Source organism: Caloenas nicobarica, chromosome Z (assembly GCF_036013445.1).
Source record: "Caloenas nicobarica isolate bCalNic1 chromosome Z, bCalNic1.hap1, whole genome shotgun sequence".
Lineage (NCBI taxonomy): Eukaryota > Metazoa > Chordata > Aves > Columbiformes > Columbidae > Caloenas > Caloenas nicobarica.
The window spans coordinates 78,598,556-78,621,825 of NC_088284.1; the positions used below are offsets into that span (position 1 = coordinate 78,598,556).

The 23,270-nt window shown below is 37.3% G+C and overlaps 1 protein-coding gene across 2 annotated transcripts in view; it reads left to right on the forward strand.

Annotated features, from left to right (window-relative positions):
* Window positions 1–23,270, forward strand: part of XRCC4 (X-ray repair cross complementing 4) — a 186,148-nt gene that overhangs the window by 107,002 nt on the left and 55,876 nt on the right. For both annotated transcript variants that reach the window (XM_065656533.1, XM_065656534.1), the window contains exon 7: window positions 14,012–14,156. In XM_065656533.1, coding sequence (XP_065512605.1) covers window positions 14,012–14,156 — 145 coding nt within the window. The remainder of the gene's footprint in view (window positions 1–14,011; window positions 14,157–23,270) is intronic.

Consider the following 23,270-nt stretch of genomic DNA (forward strand, 5'->3'; position numbering starts at 1 on the left):
GCTGCCTCGATACGCGGCCGTGCAGGGTAAGAGCAACGGAGGGACCAGCTGGCTGCACGGGCTGGGAGCCCGCGGTGGCATCCAGGAATGTCCTCCTCAAACTGGTCTGGCCACGTAACTCTGTTTGACTTTTCCAAGGTTGGGAAAGATTTATTGTGTCGTATGGAATTTCATATTCCGGAATAGGTGTGGTGTGTTAACGAGTTAAAACCGAATTTCTTACAGAATGGTCATGGTGATGCTTTTTTACTTGATGATTCAGAGCTTGTGGGGAAATAAAAGAGGAATCAACTGTAAGCCCTTTTGTATATTTAAAAAACAAACGAAAAACCAACAACAAACAGTAAAAAATTACTGTGCACAGCTTTTACTACAGAAAAAGCAGTCAAAAGGGATTCCAGGTGTTTCTCAGGTAATGACATTATTCAGTTGCCTATTCAGGAAATACAATTTAAAATGTCTGTGTTCATGCACAGCGTGCAATTAGTCTTCTGCTTTGCTTTGTGTATTTCACCAGCAAGCTATCCCAGAATAATACTCTGAATTCTCAATTGGTGTAATTCATTATAGTTCCATTAACTTTCAGAGAAGCTACTCTGGTTTATTCTGGCTCTGTTTTTGGCCAAAGTGTTCAATTATGAATATGTAATAAAAGTGTTAGTCATCTTAACAGCCGTTATTCACATTAGTATTTTGTGCCCAGTCCTGGATGTTTTAATGTGTTTTTTGTTGATCAACAAAGAGGGTGTTGTGCACAACAGAGTATACATGGGCAAAGATTAGATGTATTTTTCTCTCCTTTTGTACTTTATTCTGACTTTTTTACTCTTCTGCGTAGCAATCTCCTCCATGAGTAGTCTAATCAGAGCTGGTCTTCCTGGGAGGCATGCTGCCAAGATAACAGTCAGTACCAGCAACCGTGGCACTGAAGATGGTACTGTGAAGATTTCCCTGGTTAAACTTGAGCAGAGAAGGAAGGAAAACGTTTTTGTAAATGTCTGATTTGGAACTTTGTGTGATTTTAATTTCTTTTTTTTTTTTAAGTCAGCTACACCACTGTAATAATGATTAATCCATTCCAATAAAAGAAAATCACAGGTTCTCAAACGCCTTTTTAGACAAGTATTATGATGCTTAAAACCAATATTAGTTAAAGGCAAAAATTCCAACATTAAATAATACCAACATTATTATTTCTAAGGATGGAGCTGTCAAATATAGTACTATTTAGGACAGCTGGAGTACTTGTAAGATATAGCCTGTAATGTGAGAAAATGTGATACCACAACTCTCTGTTGTACGTTTCTTTCTTTTCCTTGGCAAGTGTCAAAAATCAAACAATACAATATTTTATGCTTATAGAACCTTTTTATGGCTTTCTGTCATCCCACACATCAGCCACTTAACCTAGTGACCTTTTTCTGGTTTTACTGTTAGTGAACTTAATTCTGTAAGTCTTCGTAGCCTGGAACAATTTTTTTTTTGTTTTCTTGGTTCTTCAGAAAATGTCATTATAAAATCATGCGTGCTTTCTAACAACTTCAGGAAATTTTGGTGGAAATAACCCACTAATATTCTTTCTTTGAAGACACAATATTTTTATAGTGTTTCATCACTAGAATTTAGTATGTGGTTTATATCACAGTGATCATTCCTTCATATTCTCCCTGCAGCAAGATGCCAGAGGAAAAACTCTTTTCAGTCTGTTAAATTGTCTGCTGGTTCTAGTATAGTGATATTTTTTTTCTTAATTTCAAGAAGGGTATATGTCATTTATTCCTGTTTCTTTGAAAGTGTGGGAGCAGTTTTTGGAACCATTTATTAAGCAAAAGCATTTAATCTTCCATTGCCATTTGATGAATTCATTTTTGGATGTCTTTGCAGTTCTCTCGTAAGATCAATGTTGCCATGCTGCCTTTTCCCCACCTATTCTGTTTCACAGATTATCAAAGTTACTTTTTCTTGCAGATAGAGTAGATGAAATGATTAATCTCCGTGAATTTCTCTGCACTTACATTGAATGATCTGCACACGTATTTGTGTTTTTTTCCCTGTGTAAAGGCCTTTTTTTTTGGCCCTTATCCTTCACTGATCTTCTGGAGTGCTATTCTGATAAACTCGCTGTCTGTAGCTCAGGCTTGAGCTGTGTTCTGGTGGAGAAAGGAGTGTCCGAGTACACCAAATGTATCTAAATCCCATTTTCTCTAAGCTTTCTTTAGTTGCAGGGAGACTATGTTACTTTTTTATAATGAAACCACATTACTATTACAGTGATTGTTGTTTTGGAGGAATGTCAGGAAGTGTTTAAATCTTGACAGGGCCGTGATAATGTAAATGAATTTTTGGTGGTAAAGGTGCAGGAGAATTTCCCAGTGTAATCAAATTACAAAATACATTAAATTTAGAAAAGTATTTTCTTCCACATAGGTATTTTGAGCTTGCATAAAATATTAAGAAACCATAAATTATCCCTGTCTAGACTATAGACGTCCTTTTAAATTATTGTTATTTTTTAGAATCGCTGCATGTTGATGGAGGGGTACAGGAATTGCATGAAGCTTTGGCTGTCCAAGCTGTGTTCTATCCTTGAGTAATTTGTCAGGCTGCTGCACACTGCAACAGGCTAGTCTGAATATCAGAAAGGCATAGTTAGTAAGAATCTTTATCAGAAGAAAAATAGTATCTTTCCTAGGCTTGAACACGTCGGGTTTTTTTATCAGGTGGGTTTGTTGATTTAGGTAATCAAAAGCCTGACATTCCCATTTTAATAAAGAACTTGTGTGGTGCTTCTTGGCCCTGGTGACTCGTAGGGACATTGGCTGGGAAAGGAGACATGGAACATTAGCACAGCTCAGGGCGTGATCCTGTTTTTTCTTACTGAGGAGTGGAGTTTTTGCCATATGGAAAGGCTATCCCAGAGTTAGCGCATCCCAGGGGAACGAAGCCAGTTCTCTATAACAAGTCTGGCGGTGACTCCTACCATCACACCACACCATTACTTCATCTTGCATCCTGGCCGTGCATCTCTATTGTCCCATTAACTTGGGGCCTGACTATTCGCCACAGTCTTTTTCCACTCGTTTTCACCATTACTCTTTAAGATTTCCCTGAATATCTTCAAGCTTGTCAATAACAATGTGTTTCACAGATGATTTTGTGATGTAGGTTAAGGCTTCTGAAGTTGACCTTCTTTCTAACTACACCTTCAGCTGCGGTCTGTTGGTGGTGACCTTTGCATGTGTGCACAGCCCAGCCAGATCAGGAGAGCCCTGCAGATGTCCCAGGACCTGGTGAAGAAAAACAGCCCAGGTCAGAATGTAAACACAGGTCTCAAGTCCTATCATAAGTTTTATGATCCATTCGCAGTGAATAATAAATGGTGAATAAGAGTTTAAATTGTGCTATGTGTGTGGCTTACAGACTGTGTTGTAAGTGTTTAAAAGCATCTAAATGGAAGTTATTACAGATTAAACTAACCTCTTGATTCTGATTGAGACATACTCTTCGATAATTTTTTCTTCGTCGTGTATTAGTGTCATGTACCTGATCAGATTCCATGTTCGTTGCTCAGTAAATGTTATAATAAATATTAATGTGTTGCTGCTCTCAAAGTACTTATAGAGAACTTCAAATTTCTTTAAATATATTCTCAGAACCTCTTAAGGTAACCAAAATTACCTGTAGCGTTTTCCACAGCAAAATTATCCTGTGATGTTGATTGAAATTGTGCCAGTGCATCTGCCATAAAAACGTTAATGTCATGTCTGACTGAGACACATGCACTTTCTATGTTCATCATTTCTAAATCCATTATAAAGACCTTAATGGTAGCTGTATATAAAGAGATGCCACAATGACATCTTAAATGCTGTCTTTAAATTCACAGCATGAAAAGCCTTTTAGAAACACTGTATGAAAAAAATCAGGTAGCTAGCAGCAATTTGTGGACAATATTCATAGTATGCCTTTTATTTAGTGGAGGTTTTATATTAATTTCAATAGAAATAAATGGGTCCAGAAAGCCAATGGTGTAAATAGAACTTTATTTCTAGTGAATGGCATTTGAGACCTCAGGTCAGCTTGCTTGTTTCACGGCTAATACAAGAAAACACATGCCAGAGTTTGGAAATGTATCAGCTGGTTATACAAAATCTTAAAATATACAATAAAAATACAAGATCTAAAGCATATAAAATTTGGGAAAAGGGTAATATACATACAAAAAGCACAATATGAATATCCTAAAAATCCCTTCTGTAGCAAGGTTATTTGGAAAGGGCACAAGCTTCTCATGAAACAATCTTTCAGAAGGAAGAGGTTTGGACTTTGTTACAATTCTGTCAAGAACCTTGTATAGTCATTTTCTGGGCAATGACCTCCTTTTACCAGTCACTACAATACACTCAGCTTGTCTCAAATTTTGCTAAAGGCAGAAAGAGTAAAGAGGAATAGATGAAAAACAAGGCAGTACTAAATCTTATGGGCTTCACTCAAAATTTTTGGTAATCGTCACTGAAGCCCAGACGATACTCGAGGAAAGCATGGGCTTTTCCAAGGATATCTCCTGGAGTCACATCTAACTTCCCAGCTTTTCACTTCAATATTCAAGACATTGAATACTTTGGGAAGTGGTTTACCCTTTGAAAGGTTTACTTTAAATAAAAATAAAAGACAAAAACCCCACAGTTTTGATCCATGAGTGTCTAAATTTATTTTCTTGTTTACAGAGTTTATAATATTGACATGGTCTTTGATCCTGTAAGTAGTACTGTGTGATTGTATTAATTAGGCATTGTTCTTTTTACTGGAAGGAACCAAAGCATGGATATTCGTCAAGGTCAGTGGTAAGATCAGAATAGATCCTGTGTACCCCTGAATGCAGAGCAGGACCCTGCATGTTGAATAACTTTGATCCTTAGAAAATTGTTTGTAGTATGGGATACCCGAAGATTTGTGGAGTTGGGAAAAAAAGATTAAACTTAACTTCTGCTTGTAGATTCCAGAAGACTTTATCCATGCATGGGTACCCAAGTCTTACTCAAATAACGATAAGTAACAAATATTCCCTAGGAGCATTATAAAATTAAGTCATTTCACACTAACTACAAAGCAGCCACTAGTAGTGGTGACTTTTAGTTACTGCAACTATAGACAGGATTAAAATTGGGGAACTAGAGGTAAAAATCATGTTAGTAACTTTCTGAGTAAGGAGCCACCCTTGGCTGCTTCCAGTGCTATTGTTAGTGATGTAAAACCAGTGTATAAACTGCAGGAGGTGCTCCATTTCCTTTTTACTCATTTAATGCTTTCTCAACGTTAATTCCTTTGACAATTAAATTTTGAATGATTAGGCTCTATCCAATCATTAATTATGTATGTTCACATGTAAAGACAGTTTTAATGTAGTTGTTTTGTGTTCCAAGGTTAAAATTCTGTACCTTTATGAAAGGACATAGTGCTTGTGTCACTAAGTTTTAGCGTAAATGATTTTAAAGTTTGAAGCCTTTCTTTTTGTCTCTCAGAGAAAACAGGACCACATTTTTATGTTGCTATTTAAATAAGTAGCAAAATAACTTCTGATCTGAATGTACTATTTGTTTAAACATTGTTGTAGTTCCTTACTATTCTAATATATAGTGAAATACGGACAGGCAAAGTTCCTGTTTAAATAGATTTTTATTTTAGATTTTTTCCACCTGAAATGTTTGCTCAACATAATGTAGAAATATCTATACCCCCAAAAATGGAATTTATAATATAATTGAAAGAAATCTTAAGGCAACTTAGAAGACACCACACAATAAAGTTATTGGTAGAGGTTAGTAATTTATCCACTGTGAAATGCCATCATTATGAAAACATACATTTTCCAGAGTTATTGCAGCCTGTGGCTTCCCTTGAGTTGTATTGATTTCCTGAAAAAAATGTTTAATGGGGACAGAAATCATTCTTGTGGCACAGGAGTCTGAGCTCCAGCCATTTCAAAGCACTGTGGTGCAGCTTCATGGTGCTGGGCAGGTTGTGGCCCGAGTGCAGCTCACACTTGTTTTTTAAGACTGCCCTCAGTACACAGAGGCAGATCTCTCTGGCCTCATGATCCCTGCAGGGTTCTTAGTGAATAAAATATGTGTGTCAAGATGATGATCTTCTAAACATGCTAGCTTTTATGTACGTTTCCAGCAGACAGACTAGATAAGCTAAAGACTATTCAAGCACAAGGGCAACCCAGCGCTTTATCCAAGGAAATAAAAAGTAAATAGAAAACGTCAAAAGGCTTTTATTGTTTACAGCTCTTTTCAGTCACTCTTATGTATTTCACCATCCAAGAAGTAGTGATTTTGAGTGACGAACTTGGCACGGGGGTAGCCATGGTTCTTACAAATGCATGCCCGAGGGGTTTCAGACTTAGTGTTAATTCAGAAGCCCCATTTCAAAGTACTCATAAATAGCTATGCTACTTTGTCTTCACATTCTAAACAGCATTACAGGTGAACATTTTACATAAAGGTTAACAAAATAATCTCTTACTGATTTGAAATCAGTAAGTAGTATGATTACCATTATTGAAACTCTTCTTTAGATCTGACTTTCAAATGTTAGGCTCCACATCCACACAGCCAGGGATTAGGCACAAGTGTTGTCTGACATATAGGGTAACCTTATAGGTGATACGTGGAAGCCCACTGCTGTCTGCGCCAGGGCCTGGATCAGCTGGATGGGTTTAGCAACATAAGCTGTAGACACCAGAAAAGTTTACTAAAGCAAAAATTATGTCAGTTGGAATTCCAGACATGAGATATATGTTTCACATGCCCGGTGAAAGATGCCTTTAGGCTCCACTAACTCACATCAAATTGACAGATCACAGCCCAGAAATTTTTTTCCAAAGCTTTTCTTAGCTTCATGTTTCTAATTCTTCCATCTGTCGGTTTTGTTGTTTTGTTTACTTGACCTGCGTGCTGTTTAAAGTCTCCTGGGGATGCTATTCAGAAGCCTCTTACCTCCGCCCTGGGTGGTACAGATGATCTAAATAGGACATCAAGGGAGTCCAGAGAATGACTCCAGCAAACAGTCCCACCCGAGACAGTGAGCTCATCTAAACCTTTTCAGACGACGACTTGTTAAATACTCTTGCCTGAACTCGGATGTGCTGGTGTGCTAGACGATGGCGCATCCAGCCATGGCATACAAAAATTAGCCTCATTGGGAAGCATTAATACAGAGTTTCAAAAATATTTGAGGTCCAGAGATGGAAAAGGATTTCTAAAACTGTGTAAATAAATAGTCCAATAAATCTAGACGTTCAGTGGATTGTTGGAAAGCTGGAGCATGCTGTTGCTGAGCAGTCTAACTCATCACTAAACAGCCTTTGGCTTGTCAAAAATCACCGCAGCACCTGAGTTGCCAACATTGCCGTTGCTTCTGTCAAGGGCCCATAAAAAATAAAACAGGAAAAGCAACTTTAATTGTTAGTAGGTTTCAGATATCAAAATTGCAATAACTTAGCTTTCACTGCTTCATGATGGAGCCTCTACCTGACCCATGTAAGCAAAGATTTCTAAAGCTTTCTTTGTTGCATTGTAAGGCAGGTACTAGTTTGTAGGGGTGGGAGACTTGACAAATATATAGTATACAGCTGTATATTGTGAGGATTTTCAAGATTTTTTATGGGTACTGAGAAATCATAACCTTTGACAATATTTATAACCAGTGACTTTCTTGGAATTATGGCATTACTAAAGTATTCTTAGCAGCACACATTATTATGGATTATTGAAAATTAATATCTCATCTGATTAAGTACTTATGGTTCATTGAAATATCCCATATCAAGGTATTTTTAAAAGAGTGATTTCTATTAGAGATCATGGTTTTGATGATTAAAATTAATGAGCACCTTCAGAGTCGCTGCAGATATTTGTAAAAATGCATTATTTTTTTTCACCTCTGATATTTTGATTTATGCAAAGAGACTTTTTCATGCTTCCTGACCAAACTTATTACTTGCTTGTCAAATTTACCCTGATTTTTTTTGCTATCTAGTTTCAATACAATATGAACTGGTAGCAGATGAACATGAGTTGTCTCCAATAAATAAGCATTGAGAAGGAGAACATATGTTCAACCAGATCTTTATTGTAACTTCTTAAGTTTCCCTGCAGGTTTGAAATAAGCTTTTTTAATTAGAGAAAAGAAATATATTTAAAAAGCTCTCGAAAAAGGGTGACATCAGGAAAAAAATAGGCTTTGTAAATAGAAAAAGCTACACATAAAGACTTAGGACACTTTGTCAGTGATAATAGAGTCTTAGCAGGGTGAAATGTAAACTTCCTTACTGAACTGGATACAAATTATAAATTTTGTATAGCTGGATCTAAACTTTTTGCTGGAGTTGTTTTAAAATGTGTCTTCATAAACACTTCCCATGGAGATATTTTTTATAAAAATAAACGTTAATAACTAACTGACAGAGAATTTATAGAACTGCAGTCTCAAATGCCTTTAGGCCCCAGGGGATAATGGTACAGTAAACCCAAATTTATACAAAGAATGAAATATAAAGTAGAAAAGGACAAAGGGAATGGAAAATGGTTCTTACTGTTTTCCTAAAATTAAAATAGTGACGTATTCCTGTTACTTTCACTGAAGCATATGTGGGAACCATAAATACCTATGTTTAATTTTGGATCTGAGTGATCTAAATAGATGTATTTCTTATTAAAAAAAAGCCTGATTATAACCAGAATATGTATATACAGGATAACTTTAGCATAGGTAGAAGTGGTGTTTCCTAAATTGCCTGTCAAGAATAACTTAATCCTGCTTTGCAGGAATTGCCTACATCAGTGACACACATTCATTTCCATACCCATTCATTTAGGAGACTCTCTGCTGAGAATGTCAAAGAGATGCTAATTATTATCAGCTATGGTGATCCCTTAGGAATTAGGCTGAGATTGAGAAACCACATAATTACTGAAGTTACACTATAGTCAAGGATTAAAGTGATGAGTTCTGCTCTCCTTTTTTTTTTTCCCTTTTCCTGGCTTGGGGAGCAGCTGTCACAGGCAGTTCTGGTGCTTTTTAGGTGATCATTTTGTGAACAACTTTGTCCTTTTTCAGTCTAGTTTGTCTGCTACCAATGCTGTGCAAGGCCAGAGGCAGCAGAGGCAGTAATTGTATGTGCAGCCTGGTTGTTTCCCAAAGAAATAATCCTGGAGAAAATTGCAAGATCCTTGAGCAAGGGACTGATTTTCAATTAAATCATCTGCTTCATTAAAGAGAGACAGCAGAATTTGGAAGTTCAGTTGAGTACTCTTTGGAGCAAGACATCCTGCCTGGAGTTAAGCAGAATTCAATCAGGGTATTCTGTTCCATTAACAACAGGACTCCAGAAGGAATTTAGGAGACTTCTGATAGCCTTAATATCTGAAAATCTGAAAAAATTTTCGTAAGTCCTTACTAGTCTGAGAAAAAAAGGAATTGGGTAAATTTTCCTCAAGAACAGAAATTAAGATTGACAAGCTTTTGTACTGCTGTTGATAAAAACTCCAGGATAGATCATTTTAAATAAAGGGCAGTTCCTTTCCTCAAGATAAATGCCCATGTCTTTTATAAGTCTTTCCTGTTTCATTCCAATCCAAAAATAAAGCTCCTTATTGTGAGCAAAACAAGTTTACGCCGCTAAATACATTTTATTTGGTGATACATGTCAGAGACGTGAATGTTCCTTGCATCTATTTGACATTGATGATTATTTTTAAAATTTTCATGTTATGTGCTGATAATTAAACATGAATTTGGACATTGAGAGTATGTTTTCTATCTGTGTGAAGTTATGTCATTGTAGGCAGACAGGTTGCTCATATTTGGAGTGCTGCTACTCATTTTTCACTTGCTTTGCTTCCTGTATATTTTTTTATGGCAAAGTTAAGCTTTTATTACTGGTATTAGTCCTTTATTGAGAATGGAGCTTGTACTGATAGGAGCTAGATTCTGTTTTCTCAGTGACTGCAGCACTGGAGTCAAAGCTGTAGATTTTCATTACAGGTGATGATATACAGAGAAGGAAGGTGGATAGCGTTTTTTTTCAGACTGAAAAGTGAATGTGATAGATGGGAAGATATTTATTTTTAAATAATTGACTTCTCTATATCAAAATAAAGTAATCCAAAATTTAAATTATAACTGGGCTGCCTATCTTTAACCAGACTACTGAAATTAATTTTAAAATACTTGTAGTTTTCAGAGATCATGATGCTACATTAGCACACTGAACAGTGCCAGGACTTGACCTCGGTGCGGGCAGCTGAGCAAAGTCCTCTGCCTCTTTAATTGCAAGTACGTTCCCTGCAAGGGATTTGCTCTACACCAGCTCACCCAGATGGTTCCTAGGCAGGTTCTGTGACTGCTCCCAGCAGAGAGCCTGGGAGAGTCAGTGCTGTTCTATGTGGATGCCAGGTGTTGCACACCAAATGTCTTGAGAATGGGTCCCAGCATTTTTCTATATTAAAACAAAAGCATCTCCTGTTTCCAGGCCCCCAGCCTTATCGGACTGTATTGATTTAATTTCATCCTTACTCTTCTAAACTAGTGAAAGCTATTTTAAGTTTTCAGTTTAAATTATTTTCTGGGATATCCTTTCTTATTTTAAAACTTCCTCTGCTCTATCCACCAAATAATATCGCTCTTCAAAACAAAAAACAAAAATACATCAAGAGTTTTTATTTGAAGTCTTAGCACAAATCTTCTTAGCACAAATATTCTTTTAGTACTTGAAGTATGATTCCCTTTCTTGCTCTCTTATGAGTCTTGTTTCTTGCAGTTATTCACCCGCAGAAGATTTGTTATATATTGGGAACATTTCGTTTTCTTGATCAACATTTGTTTTAGGTGGTTTAATTGACTGGATTTTGTCAAACAATACTCTTGTCTGTATTTAAACTGGCACTATTCTTCTCAAAGGTATGACAGTAATTCATATTGTATTACATAATATCAAAGTAAGAAATTTAATTTCATGAGAATTGAAGGAACTTTACTTTTCCAAGATGGTGATGAGATTTAGACAGAAAAGATTTTCAGAATGAAAACTGGGTTTATGTCCAAGTTTGTCTCTCATTTTTCCAAATGATTTTGCGTTGACCGATGAATAATATTTTGCTGAAGCTTTTTTTTGCTTTCAGTCAAGTAATATAAAATAATTCATTAATGGGGATTATTTTGGGGCAGCAGGAGTGGGCATATCTTTAAAGTCTTATGGTAGCATGATACTTACAGCTTCAAATGTGTGCCATCTTTTCATTAGAAGTTCTAACCTAGCATGTAGTTTGGTTTAGTAGAAACAAACAAATCAAGAAAAACCCATGCCTGTGGTGATCAACCATTATCCATGAGCCAGTCTACTACTATTCTACTACTATTCAATTGCAATATTGCATTTCAGGCTGTCTGAATGAAAAGTCTTCTTGGTATTATTAAAAGAAACATTCTTACAATAGAAATTGTTGACTTAATTGCAGAAGTTTATTTGAATCATTTAGGTCAATATTTTTAATTCTGCTTGGTTTTAATAGGTCACAAGACCAAAATTTGTTTTCAGGAGGAAGAATTACATTGAGGTGTTTAGTAGAAAACTGAGAACCTTTCCCAGCCTGAAGTTGGCACAAATGCAGTGTGCTGCAATGACAAACATTTCCCTTCCATTTTTCTCACTCGTGGACCAATGGGACTGTTGTAAAAGACAAAAAGATTTGTGTCTAAACAGTAAAAAGTGCTGAACATGAGGACCATAAGCACCGTTGTATATTGCACAAGTAAAAGCACAGAGACATTTATTTCTTTATCATCAGCATCATGTAGATTTTGTATATGTAGCTAACCTCTGGATCTACTTTTTGGCAAAAGCAAAGAATGTGGAAGGAGAACAGCAACAAGGAAGGATAAGAGGTATTATAGTAAAATTATTCAAGCTTGTTTGGTTCTTGACAGTAAACTATTATTTGTGTATTAAGAAGGGGCTGACTTTAGGAAGAGATGTTGGAATATATAAAACAGTATTAGTGTAAATGTTAGATATGCTACCCTGAACATGCTGCAGTAAATAGGAACTAACAATCCTGAACATGATTTTCAACATTTAGCACCAGAAAAGTATGCATAGCTAGTTAAACTTTAGTGTGGAGAATTAGGCTGTAATTTAACCCTTTTCAGCATTTATTACAGTCATTATATCTTGTCTGTACTGGAATTTGAAACCTGTTAATTAGCTTATGCCTTGGAAATATGTCAGCTAATGGCCAATCTCACCCTACAAAGATCTGTAAGTCTGTGATGTAGTATAGTGCATGCTGGTAACTGATATTTAAGCATGTGCTTTCTTGTAAGCCATGTTTGCCCTGGCTCTAGAGAGCCTGTATTGACATGTTTAACTTACCAGTGTTCTTGGTCTGAAACACATTTTTTTTGGGAAACAGTGAAAATGTTACTTGTGGGTTGCATATCTTCTTTCTATTTCATTTTCAGTAGACGTGGATAACAACTGTGAAAGGAATGAAGAAATTGTACCCATTATTTACTTTTTGCAAAAACCTTTGGTATTGAATCTCAAATTATGGTGTCTTTCATCCATGTGAAGATTAAACCTTCCTAAAAGACACAGAAAGTACTAATCAGGGAAGTTACCATAATAGCATCAGCCTCAGTCACCACATTATTATTTAATATGTTTCAGTTGAAATGTGTGCAGTTCTGGATATCATCATCTTGAAAATTCAAAGTAATTAAAGATTTTATTTTTAAAGCAGGCATACCAAAACCAAGCATGCTACAGGATGTTGATAGCTGGAATAAAAATGTCTACATATGTTTTGAGTGCATTATAATAGCAAGGGAAGGGAGGGCTTTAGCTTAAGGAAGGATCCTTTTGTCTTGACATGTGACCTTCAAGTAAACAACTGTCAAAGCCAAGAGGGAATTTTTTTTTAAACGAAATTAATGCATCTTTTCTGAATTTACATGAAAATATTACTGTGAAACAGAAGTGAAATCGTCATTTATGCAGTAATGATGGAAATTAAGTAGATGAACCTGGACAGAGCCTGCTTTACTTACCTGCAGCAGAGGAGTCAGTGGAAACCTAAACTGGTTTTCCAGTTTCAGGTTGAGAGGTTTCCGGAATTCTTCCTGTTTTCCTTTCAGACTGCAGCTACTCTGCTGTCACTTTGAGAAGTTTAGTCTGAACCAAGGCCACTTGTTCCGTGGGCAGGGCAGTACACTGGTGTTACTGCTTTTTATGCATGGGTTTGCTCCAGATGGATGATTTTTTGCTTCACCGAGCTGACATCAGGCTGTCCATCAGCCTTTCTGCCCCTTGTTTTCAGGGAGGCTCCAGTAAAACCCGTAAGGATTTATTGCCTGCAGGTCTGCGGTAGCAAAATTATTAGAACATTAGAAAATACAGTGCTTGATCACAGTGATAAACTTCTCTCAAGGGTTTATCCTAATGAATATTGAAAATTATTTCATTCTGTTTTGTTCTGAGTGTGTATTACTGCCCATACTGCAACCAAGAGTCTGAACAAAGTTATGCACCAAGCAGGACATTCACGCTCCTTTCCCAGTGCCATGTGCACATCTTCCTCATTTGTTCTGTAGGTGACAAAGACTGATTTCAGACAGGTGAAACAAGGCTCTGTAGGCTCCCTCTCTAGTTATTCTAGAGCCTAGAAGGAGGAATGAGGAGATCATCTATATATTTCTGGTTTATAACTGCCCATGTTTCTCTACGCTGACTACAAAGAGATGCCAAGCAAAGCTTGCCTTCCTAGTTTAAATTTGCTGGCTTTGAATTTCCCTTTATATCATCTGTTTCAACACCAACTGCTGTCAAATATGAGCCCATCTTAGCAGGTTAGAGATTTTAATAAAAACAATAAAAAAAATTTAAGAATTGTCTTGTAATATTTCTTATTCAAGTTCTTTTCAACTTTAGTCTTTTTCCTTTTCACAGGAGCAGAACGAAAGGAGTCCCTTCTGTGTAGCCCAGATGTCATTGATACTGCTCCAAGAAGAAAGCGAAGACAAAGGACAGCAAAGCCTGCTGGGACCGGAGCTAAGATGGCTGCTTATGAGACAGATCTGCCAGCCAAGGAAAAGTAAGCAGTTTTCAAATGTATTTAAATGTTTTTATATCTACACATGTGGGAGGGCTTGTGGTTTGGGGTTTTTTGTTCTTTCTTGTGCAGTTTTGTATTTCAGGCCAAGTACTGTTGTGTTGCATTCTGTATAGTCATTTACAGTAATTTTACCCAACTTTGAATAGACGTGAATGATTAAATTGTCTGGCCTAGTGACTTACTGATTTTAATACACCTCTAAAGGGACAATTGTACAATTCTTCTCTTTGATTAACTTGGATAACTTTAATGAAATAGATTGAAGCCTACTAAAATGATGTTCTGTAGGTTACGGTATAACTGTGAAGGCAAAGGCATTTATAGCAAGTGTCAAAATAAGATGGACAGCTTCAACTGTGTCATAGAAACTAGCAGCATTTTAAGTGTCTTTTTTCACAATGAGAGTGTTCAAACACATGAAAAAGTTGCCCACAGAGGGTGTGGAGTCTCCATATGTAGACATAGTCAAAACCCAACTGGGAATGGTCCTGGACAACCTGCTCTGGTTAAGGAGGGAGCTTGGACTTGGCAGTCTCCAGGGAGCCCATCCAACCTCACCATCCTGTGATTCTGCCTTTGTAATTTCAGTGGAAATTAATTCACAATAGTGTTTTTAATAGACCAGAACAGATTTCTTTTGAAAATAAGACCGGTGGGGAGAAATAACGATTTGCTCTTGAACACAAGGGGGTCAGAATTTATAACACTTAATAGAAGTCTTTTTCTTCTTATGTCACTCTTGACTTTTGTAAGTATTTTCATGTGATGTAGGAGGTGCTTAGTTATGCATAGAATTACCTCAGAGCTGCAATTTGATTGGTGGTATTTTCTTCAAAACTGATTTAATTTTTTTTGAGATCTGTGGTAGATTACATTTGAAAATAGTAATTTTCCCGCTTTGTGTGTAATAGCCAATTGATTGTAAACTGTTTAAATGGACATGGATACAAGTAGACTACAAAGATACTTCCCACGTTTAGCAAAGATTTCTGTTTAAATCAGCAAGAGGTTGTGGCTTGATGCCAGCTAAGAAGGTTTAAACTTACAATTGTTTTATTAGTAAAAGAAACTTATATTTTTTTAGAATGGTCTAGAAAAATGTCAAATTCTTCTGTTCTTTTACAGTCTATTGTATTAAAATGAACTATACCCTTTCCCCATTCTATGTAGTCAGTTTGATTTTGACAATACGGCTGTGTTTGCCTAAAATAAAATTTCACTCTTTTTAGTATTGATTGTGGAAAGAAAAACCCATGGAAGCCAATGGTTGCAAAGGAGAAAATAAAGGCCTTGGGCTGACTAATCCTCAGTGTATGAATATCTGAGTCCTCTGTGAAGGGGAAGGACCAAGAGAATCATAGAATCACTGAATGTCCTGAGTTGGAAGGGACCCACAAGGATCATGGAGTCCAACTCCTGTCCCTGCACAGGACAACCCCACAGTTCACACCATGTGTCTGAGGGCATTGTCCAGTCTCTTCTTGAACACTGTCAGGCTTGGGGCCGTGACACCTCCCTGGGCAGCCTGTTCCAGTGCCCCAGCACCCTCTTGGTGAAGAACCTTTTCCTAATGTCCAACCTGACCCTCCCCTGGCACATCTTCCTGCCATTCCCTCAGGTTCTCTCATTGGTCGCCAGATAGAAGAGATCAGCACCTGCTCCTCCTCCTCCACTTATGAGGAAGCTGTAGAGGTTTTCTCTCTGTTTCCTCTTATCCAGGCTGAACAAACAAAGTGACTGTAGCCGCTCCTCATATGGCTTCCCCTCCAAACCCTTCACCAACTTTGTAGCCTCCTCTGGACGCTCACCAGCAGCTTTATTTCCTTTTTACCCCGTGTCCCCAGCCCTGCACACAGTGCTCCAGGTGAGGCCGCCCCAGCGCAGAGCAGAGCGGGACAATCCCCTCCCTGCCTGGCTGGCCATGCTGTGCTGGGTGCACCAGGACACGGGTCCCTCTTGGCTGCCAGGGACACTGTTGGCTCATGTTCAGCTTGCCATTGACCAGAATCCCCAGATCCCTCTCTGCGGGGCTGCTTTCCAGCATCTTGTCCCCCAGTCTGTCTGTACAGCCAGGGTTGCCGTGTTCCAGGTGAAAAATCTGGCACTTGCTCTTGGTGAAATTAATGTGGTTGGTGATTGCCCAGTTCTCCAATTTGTCCAGATCCCTCTGCAGGGCCTCTCTGCCCTCGAGAGTGTCAACAGCTCCTCCCAATTTTGTGTCATCAGCAAACTTACCAAGCGATCCCTCAAGTCCTGAGTCTAAGTCAGTTATAAAGACCTTGAAGAGCGCTGGCACTAAGACGGATCCCTGCAGAACCCACTAGTGACTGGTCGCCAGCCCAACGTGACCCATTCACTAGAACCCTTTGAGCCTGGCCTGTCAGCCAGTTGCTCACCCACTGCATGGTGTGTTTATCCAGCTGTGTGCTGGACTTCTTGTCCAGGAAGATGCTGTGAGAGACAGCATCAAAGGCTTTGCTGAAATGCAAAAAGTTCACATTGTCAGGCTTCCCTTGGTCAAAGAGGTGGGTAACCTTGTCATACAAAGGAGCTAAGTTTGTTAAGCAAGACTCTCCCCTCATGAACCCGTGCTGGCTGGGACCGATGACTGCATTGTCATTCAGATGTTTTTCAATAACTCCCAAACAATCTTCTCCATGATTTTGCCAGTCACAGACGTGAGGCTGACAGGCCCGTAGTTGCCAGGGTCAGCCCCGTTGGCCTTCTTGTAGATTGGGACAATGTTTGCCAGCTTCCAGTCAACTGGGACCTCTCCAGATTCCCAAGAGTGTTGAAAAATCACAGAGAGAGGTCTCGCTATGACATCAACCAGCTCTTTAAGCACCTTTGGATGGATCCCATCAGGCCCCATAGATTGTAGGGATCTAGCTGGAGTAGCAGATCCTGTGCAAGTTCTGGAATGATTGGGAGTTTATCATTCTCACAGCCGTGGTTCTCTAGCCCAGGGCTATGGTGGCCCCGAAGTCCATCTTTGGTGTTGAAGACCAAGGCGAAGAAAGCATTAAATGTCTTGGCTTTGTGTATGTAGAGGATACTGATATTTTTAATTCCCTTAAGCAAGGCAAATTTTTAGAAAAAACAGAGCAACATTATGTTTTTCATACTGTGCAAAATATAGTTACAGAATCAAGTCAAAGCTGAATCTGAAAAGTGGCTCTTCTTCTTTTCTGTAACATAATTAGTCATATTTTAAGGCTTACCATATGGAACATCCATTCTATCAGTCTCTTTCCCAATTTTTCTTTTTACTTTAAATATCTATGAATTGTATTGTAAACAACAGGTTTGCAGTACAGGTCACAACACTGCTTGGTGTGTTTTATGCCTTCCAGGACTGTGAAGGTGTTTCCCTGTTTCTCTATGATCCTGTGGTGACTTCAGAAATCAAATGTGATATTTCTCAATACTGGAATGTGTTTTTTAATCCTTTCTTTAGTTAAAAATGCAGTGACAGTGCTAATTCTTTGATTAGATAAGAAGATACTAGATTTCCTAATTTACCTGGAACATTATAAAAGTCAAACTGTAGTTATTTCCATTTTGCTGATTATTTTTCTCAGTGTCCCTGCTTAGTTCTTGGACGTTGAGTTTCATGTTAAGTCTTTTGCCAGCTGCTAATCAAGCTTTCAGTCAATTAACTTGGCTAATAATTTTCACTTCTCTTCAGCCTGCCAGAAGTAGGGAGTTGGAGAATTAGTATCATAATCTAGTTCGCAAATATAGATGTTTCTTTTTATGAAGCCTCTTCAGTAAGTTGCCGACAGAGGGCTAGATCCTACACGGTGGGAAAGGCTTTATCTTAAGCCGGTGGTGCACTGGGGTCCTGCCCAAAATGTGTTCCAGTATTGTGTCACTTAGCAAAAATTAGTAACCCAAGCAAACCACCCCAGCCTGCTGGGGCGCCGAGGAGGCGGGGAGGAAGTTAACCTCTAAATTCCTTCATCTTTGGAAAAGGTCCATCACAAATATGGAAGATGTACAGCCTTTAGAAGCATGTTATGCTTTTCTGTTTGGCAGGAGGATCAGATGACAGATTGTGATCAGATTTGCAAATGCACAAGTGTATCCTTATTTCTGAGCTCTCCTGCACAGACCTGCAGAAAGATTTGATTCTTTACTCGTAATGTAAATACTTTTGGGTGCTGTCACATAAAATCATATCCCATAGTTCTTGCTTTAACAAACTAAAGCTTATTTAGAATTATTTGCAAGTTTTGCTGACATCATCAGTTCTTGTTTCATGTTTGTCAGGCAATGAAAGAACAGTTGCAAACCAAACATCGAGAGCATAATGCTGTCTTTATATTGTTGCATTGTAAGTGGGTTGATACAAGATCCTAAATCTAGAAGAAAAAATACCTCTTTCCTGACAGAGAGCACCCAAGTTTTTCTTTTCTTTTTGGCTTTCAGGTTGTTTTTTGAAAATACAGTGCTTTCAACACAGTCATTGTTATCACATAATAGGAATTATATCTTCAGTTTTATGTATTTCTCCTAAGATTTTAAAGTACGGTAAGAAAGTACCATTTATGCTTAAAGTTAAGAGCATCTAAAGTAAATACTGAGTCATGAAAAATGAAAGGATTCTATTTCCGCAGATATTTTAGATTTATGGATGTTGAGGTTAGTTATGTAGCATTTCTCTGGTCCTTTGGAATGAAAATATATTCTTAGATATGACCAAGCATACTGAGAAGAATGCAAATAAAAATCTGTTTAACATAAAAATTAGAGCAAAAGGAGTACTGCCTTTCTCATGCTTTGTGTGTGGGTGCAGTGGCAGGAAAAGAAGTTGAATTGTATTTGTCTGTATCGACATGTAGTATTACTGTGACAGTTTATTCAAGGACTAAATCAACATTTTTAATGAAACTTGGAAATGTGCTTTAGATAATATTAAGCTTAGTGAAAGTAGTATGGACATGAGATCAGCAATGTAGAAGAAGGTTTGCTAAATGAAGTTTAACTGTTTGCTGAGATAAATGTGTTCTTTAGGATAAAGTAGAAATCCAGAATAATTAGTTGAGCAGTGAACTGCCAAGATTCAGGTTTATCCAGCTCCCTAGCTGTTTGTTTTTAAAATCTGAGTTATTCAATGAAAGGAAATGCTTCTTTAGACAGGCAGATGTTGCTTATAGTTGATAACAGTCAAACTACGGCTCACAATTTACTCATTTTTAAAATGTGACAAAGGGTGGTTCTTACAGTTCAAAACATGATTGAGTCAGGAAGTAAAATAAAATTATTCTGATTCCAGTGAATTGCGATGGTATTGGTGAAGCTTTAACTGTAACTTAATATCTGGCAATTTCCTAAGGTGCAAAGCAGAGATAATATGTAAAGTCAAGTTAAGATGCAAATTCTACTTTTCACAATTTGCATTTCATACTTGGAGGAGAAAAATTAATAAGAGTAATCCCAATCCACAGTTAGAAATTATGCTTATTGATGCATTACCCAAATCTCTCATGGGGTTGCATATAACACTATTAGCCATGCAGAATATGCATTCAATATAGAGGCTTAAGTGTATGGCCTGTCAGCTTGAATCCTATAAATAATTGGATGTTTCTATAATAATTTCACTTTGATACTATTGGAACCTATTTGACAGAAAATAGTACCTACCTGACATAAATATAATTTTATAAATGAAACATAGTCATTGAATACAGAACACTTTGTATAGCTTGTTCAATCTATCGTGACATAGTACAGTGGGACTCAACCAGTGCTGGAGTCTCTATAGCTAAAACAAAAGTAAATCAGGAAAAAGCTTCCTGTTCTAGTACAGTTTACAACTATTACTTTGTTTTCACAAGTAAAAATCTTTCTGCTTTGTTTATCAAAATTGTATTAATTTAAAGAGGTAAGAAAAGCAAACCTTTTTTTCTGTCTGTCTGTTATTTCTTACTAATAAAGGATCTATTTTTATGGTACTCATTCACACATGGGTTTCCTAGGAGGATGGCTTTACTGGCTAAGACTTAAAATTTCTTTAAATTATTCTGTGTGTTTCAAAATGTAATCCATTCTAGCTGCTGTATGGTGTTTATAATTTCTTTGCTATTGAATGTGTACATACTGTTGAGGATATGTACAATTGGAGAAGTAGTTTGGGGAAAAGCAACTTAAATACAAGAAAAACCTTATTATGGATGCAAATATGCTGGATTCTCCTGAGAGTAAGAGTAGAGACAACCAAAAATGGTATTGCAGAAAAAATGCTTCATAATTCTGAGAAGCAAGTGTTAAGAAATACTTCTAATTCAATTGACTGGGAAAGAACAGGTATTATTTGCTTGCCTTTTCTATAATGAAATGTGTTTACACCAAGCACCATGACTCTGAGTTATTAGTTATTCTGCATGTCAAAAATTTTGGTTTCATATATATAAGTCTAGTTTTGTATGTTTGGTGTAGCTGTTGCTGTCTCTTTCTTTTTTTAAAAATCAGAATTTGACTTTTGCTGGCTTGATGCTTCCTGCTTGATTGATAAAACTGAGTGACCATTAGAATCAGGCCTACATTTAAATTGAAGGAAAGAGATGCTTCCCCTGCACTTCAGTATGTTCAATTTTGCTGAAATATAGAGATGCAGTAATAGCCCCATTGAATATGATAGGATCTGTGCCACCACTAATTTCAGTCTTTCTATTTTACATATGAATGCTGCTTTTTCAGAGTGCTCAAAGGATTCAACATGTATCCAGGAGTACTTATAAACATCCGTATGAAGTAACAAAACATATTCAGACTGCTGAATGAGTATTTGGGAGTGCCAGGAGTTGCCAGGGGGTGTTTTATGCCACCTGTGTTGCCATCACCTGCTCCGTTAGAACAAACTGAAAAGAAAATATCATTTTCACTTTAAATACAATTGTCACAGTCCTCATGCTTAGTGTTTGTTCTTAAGGGTCTGATGAAAGTTAATCACTCTTGTAATTATGGGCAGAATCAGCTGCATAGTTTTTGCTTGCTAATGATAAATGTGTTGGGTTTTGGTTTTTCCGTTTATTTTTTTCATAATCTCATCTCTTTCTGTACCTTCAAAAAGGTATATCATTTATTTGAAAAGAAACATCTTAGTGTTATATTCCAATACTATAATAAGATGGACTTGTCTTTCTTTTTTCAACCTTCCACCCCTTTAAAAGCACTCAATGCCTGTGGTGTGCCAGGAAACCCCTGGGAATCATCTCTCTGCATTTGATTAATTTATTGCTTGCGGTTCACATTTTTAACATCCTAATGCAAGGTTTATTTAAAATACATTTTGCCACCACCAGTGATTCAGGTAGCAAAAACATAGATTTGTCCTGGAATTTGGCATTCCCACGTAGACATTCCCACACATAAACATCGGTATTACTGTCTCACACAACAAGTAATTCTTTCTCGTAAAGGTTTAACCGAGTGAAATTTGGATTCCACTGAAAATGACACCATAACCTTTGATGGTCCAGAGGGGGTTATAAAGTTTACACCACAGTTATCTCCTTTTAAAAAAAAAAAAAAGATATATTTGAGAGTTCATGTTGACATATCACTTTTTTATTCGTTAAGCATATTTATAATATGACAATTGGAGAGAACTTGCAGAGCCTTGCATGGTTTGACAAAGCCCTATGGTGGGTCAGTGTTGTGTCTGTGTACAGGAGTGATAAGCTCATTTCTGCTGCAATAAATTTATGGAATGCAATGTTTAGAAAGTTTTTGATAATTAGCTCTTTGGTGCTAGAATGTAAACAGACTAAAAAATCTCTTAGAAGCGGACAGGCAGGTTAATTTGAGATACTAATGTGAGAATCAAACAAAAAAAATTAAATAGCTGACTTAAGTCCATTTTGTATTTCATTCTTGTTCAGCATTTTCTTATACTTGAGATACTACAGTTCTTTCCCTTTTTACCATGAAATTGCTATCAGCAATCGGTTACTGCTTATAGCAGACAGACTGTTTTGACTCACCCATGCAAATATTAAAAATGGTACTGTAACTTCGCATGGCCTGATGGGAGCTTTGATAAGTGATACTCCTCTTCTGAACAGTCACCTGTGAATATTTGAGGTTGGATAAGGCTGGAGGAGAAAGAAGAGCTGTGTTTAATACCTCCATTATGTGACTTGTGGCTGTACAAAAATCGGGTGTCATCAGAGGAAAAAAGGCTAGAAGCCTTTGATTACGATGCACAGCAATATTTAAAAAAAAAAAAATCTGCAAAAAATCTAGAGTAATTGCATATTCAGCTGGAAAGAATATGGCAGAAATAAATGCAACACAGTACAGTTGCTTTTCTCTTGGTGGCACCCTGGCTTTCTGTGCAGCAAGTGTCTTTGTTTTAACTGAGCAGTAGATAATTAGGCTTCCACCATCCATGCGGGAAGGGGTGATTTGTTTCCATGGGAAGTGCAAAGAATCGGTATCTGCAATCACCATTTTTCCCAACTCTCCAGGGAAAGACGGGAAAATATGAAGGCTGAAAGCCTGGGGCAGGGAAAAATGAACATTATCTGCTGACCTCCGAGGTTGCAATTTCTCCTGAGCAAAGTCACTCCGCTCTCTAGTTTGTAGCACATCTCACCAATTTTTGTCACTAGTAATAGCCTGATAATTGACTGCTGATGGAGAAGTTATTACTCAGTACGACTGACAGGACTCTACCCTGTGTTTTCTCAGGGCACGTTCTTTAGAACAGGATTTTATTGCCATGACAAATCTGGTGAGATATATGTCTCAAATGGTGAATCTGTAATGTATTTCAGTGAAACTGGTAGCTGTGAGATTTTAAGAGGATTAAAAAATGGAAACAATATCTTCTTCCATTATCTTTCTGGTAAATTCTGGTGGTTTTTCCCCTTGCCTTTCTAATGAAGCTTTTATATTAGAATGCTGTTTGAACTAAATTTTATACTTTAAGCCTCTCTTAAGTAGGTTCTGGGTTGGTATAGTTTAATTTCTTACACTATGGATTATTTTTGTTAAATACTGTGATCCTGGCTAGGGTATTTTAATGTGGGAGGCAAAAGAATTGCTCCTTAGGAATAAATTACAGTAAAAAGGAGAAAAGAT